This window comes from Poecilia latipinna, unplaced genomic scaffold, assembly GCF_001443285.1.
Source record: "Poecilia latipinna isolate Pla-1442-1.1 unplaced genomic scaffold, P_latipinna-1.0 Scaffold6907, whole genome shotgun sequence".
NCBI classification, from domain to species: Eukaryota; Metazoa; Chordata; class Actinopteri; order Cyprinodontiformes; family Poeciliidae; genus Poecilia; species Poecilia latipinna.
In genome coordinates this window covers 1-2,922 of record NW_015119523.1, presented here as the reverse complement: position 1 = coordinate 2,922, position 2,922 = coordinate 1, and the positions used below count along the sequence as shown (strand labels likewise).

Below are 2,922 nucleotides of genomic sequence, written 5' to 3'. Positions count from 1 at the left end.
TGAACTCTGTTCTTTCTGAGTTGATGTCAGGAAATTAGTTGGGCTTTTTTTGTTAGTCCACCTGATGTTGTACAGCCTGTAGGCTTGAAGAATGTAGAAAATGTGGTTAGATTGTAGTTTCTATCAGGAAGTTCTGATATTAACTGTTCTTTCTTTCTTTTAGCTCTGCAGGTTGGGAACAGTGGTTCTTTCAATGAAATTATCCATTTCTATTGGCTACCTGGAGAAGACCTCTCCATTATATGCCACAATTTCTCACCTGGACCATGGCGGATTTTCTGCAGAGAAAACTGTCAAGGAGAAAACGTTCTTATTAACACAACGTCTAATAAAGAAACAAGTGGAAGAAACAGCATTGAATATTCTGAAAGAGTTCATGACAAGTCTTATAATTTAACTGTGAGAGTTTCTAATGTGACCCACTCTGACTCTGGACTGTACAGATGTGGTCTGAGCGACTCTCCTTCTACATTCGTAAAATTCAAAGCTGTTGTTGCAGAAGGTGAGTTTATGTTTAAGCTGCATTTTGTTCTAAATAAGTAAAGGACGTTTCAGTCGCTCACAGAGCTGCTGATGTTCATCTTATACTGAAGTTGGTTGAATGAAAACATGAAACTAAACCTGTTGAGCTAAATTATCATGGATATAAACTACACAAAACTAAACTGGATTATTTTGAAATGATTGTTTGCTTTTAGTTTTTAGCCAAATATTGTTGATGGGATGAAATGAAGAATCCAGTTTCTGCTGGTTTAACTCTTCCAGCCTCAGACTGGTTGAACTGGGCAGCTCCCAGTGTGAAACTGGGATCAATGTGATCAGACTGCATCATGCTGAGATCAGAAAGTAACTGATGATTATTCTAACAGCTCTGCTGGATGGAAGCAAAGATCATCACCTCTATAAAGACGCTGGCAGCTCTCTGACAGTCGCCTGTTTCTTTGGTTTCTGGGGAAAAACCAAATATTTCTGCAGAGGAGGATGTGAAGAAGAAGAAAACATTCTTGTTTACACCGATGGAGTCAGAGCTCAGAGCGGCAGATACAGCATTGGTCATAGCAAACACAAATCTTCAGATGTTTTTTATGTGACCATTAAGAATCTGACCCAGTCTGACTCCGGACGATACAGATGCCTTTCGTATTTAAGCTCTGAAAAAAAATTATACGTGGATTTTAACATCGTCACAAATGGTGAGTTTTAAAAAACATATAGAAACACACAAATAAATACACCCTGTGGACACTCTTACACAATGCATGTTTATCCAACAGTCTCCTCTGAAACCACTGGTCCGTCACCTCTGGACCAGAATTACAGAGCAACATCTACAGGTACATCAGTTCAGTGTCAGTTAAAGACTTTTCCACCGCAGGTCGACTTTCAACACAACCAGGAGTTTACCCTCTTGAAGAAGTTTCATCTCTAATATACTGAATATAATACCATTTTATAGAAAATGATTGTGTTCATTCACACATTATCAGTTGTGACAGTGAGCAGAAAGTTTCTGACATTTAACACAAAGAAGAAAGTTTGATGGTTTCATCCTGATGATGGTGTTTGGATGACTAATAAACGTTTTGTAACCTTTGTTAAAATTAGGGCAGATCACTGTTTTCTGGCCGATCTCTGTTTACCGATCTTTAAAAGCCTGACCTAACAATTCTGATTTTGGCCAATACCAATTTCTTTTGTCTGAAATGTTGCTAAATGTAGCAGGAAAGTTGCTGAGTTGGCAACAGTGGAGTGAATATTGTTAACTGTGAACGTGCCGTGATGATGGATGTGTCAGTGAACTCTCTCATGGCAGGGAAAAGAGGACAGTGGCAGATCACCGATCTGCTGATAATAGCTGCTAATGAATTGGTGCAACTCTAGTTATTATGTTTTTATGTTCAGATTTTATTTTATTTTTAGAGATAAAACTTTCTGAAGAAGATCAGGAGGTCTGAAATGAATTAACCCTGACATGTCCATAGTCAGTACCATGATCCGCCTGTAGGTGTCAGTAAAAACCAGCTTGTTAATCTCTGCAGATCTTCCTCTGATTGTGATTGTTGTGACTCTGGCCGTCATCGTCGTCCTGCTATCAGCTGCTCTGATTGTTTCCTACAGGAAGAGATCTCTGAGAGGTGAGAAAGCAGCTGACACACTTCTCCTCATGTTTACAGGTTTTCTTTAGGATTTGCAAAACATTAAAAATAAATAAAATTATAAATGAAGTGGTGAAACATGGCATCCTCTTTCTCTCTCATTAGTTTAAATGCTTTGTAATACTTTTGATTGGTTTTAAATGATGTTGATTGTTCTTATATCTTTGTTGTTTTTCTATTTCAAAAGTGAAAATTTGTTGATCTAAATTGTGATTTTAATAATTCATCACAATAAATAAGTATTTGCTCCACAGATCTGGAGATGAGAGGCTATGGCAGCCAACTAATGGAGGTGATTTATTCTAAAATTAAAAACTGGATCAAAATGTTGCATCTGGCTTATGCAGGCTGAGTTTGTCTGATGTTTTGTTATTATTCTTTCTAGACTGTCGCCCGTAAGCAGAGCCCCTCTGGAGACTTGATTTATGAGAACATTGAATCTCCCAGCAACAACCAGAAGGAGAACTGATCAGATACACGTGGAGCTAAAACAAATATTTTGTGAGAAAAAATAATAATAATTTTGTCCCTCATTTCACAAAGAGAAACTCAGATGTTACATATATAGAGTGAAATATTTCCTTTATTTCTTGTCATTTTGATTATTCGGACTTGCAGAATTAAAACATAAAATTTATTTTCTCAGATGAATAAAAATAATATTTTATCAGAGTTCTGGAAGTCCAGGCTGCTCTGATTGAACCTTCAGCTCATCTGCATCGTTGGTTCTGGTGTCTCTCATCTTCCTCTGATCAATACTCCATAC

General features: G+C 37.3%; 1 protein-coding gene across 1 annotated transcript; it reads left to right on the top strand.

Moving 5' to 3' along the window:
• Window positions 1-117: 117 nt before the first annotated feature.
• LOC106944106 (polymeric immunoglobulin receptor-like) lies at window positions 118-2,698 on the top strand (the record flags this gene model as incomplete). Its single annotated transcript, XM_015027352.1, has 6 exons — window positions 118-502; window positions 870-1,193; window positions 1,275-1,334; window positions 2,040-2,135; window positions 2,411-2,448; window positions 2,542-2,698. Coding segments are annotated over 6 exons (987 nt in total), but the record flags the coding sequence as incomplete, so codon positions are not given.
• Between the last annotated feature and the right edge of the window lie 224 nt (window positions 2,699-2,922).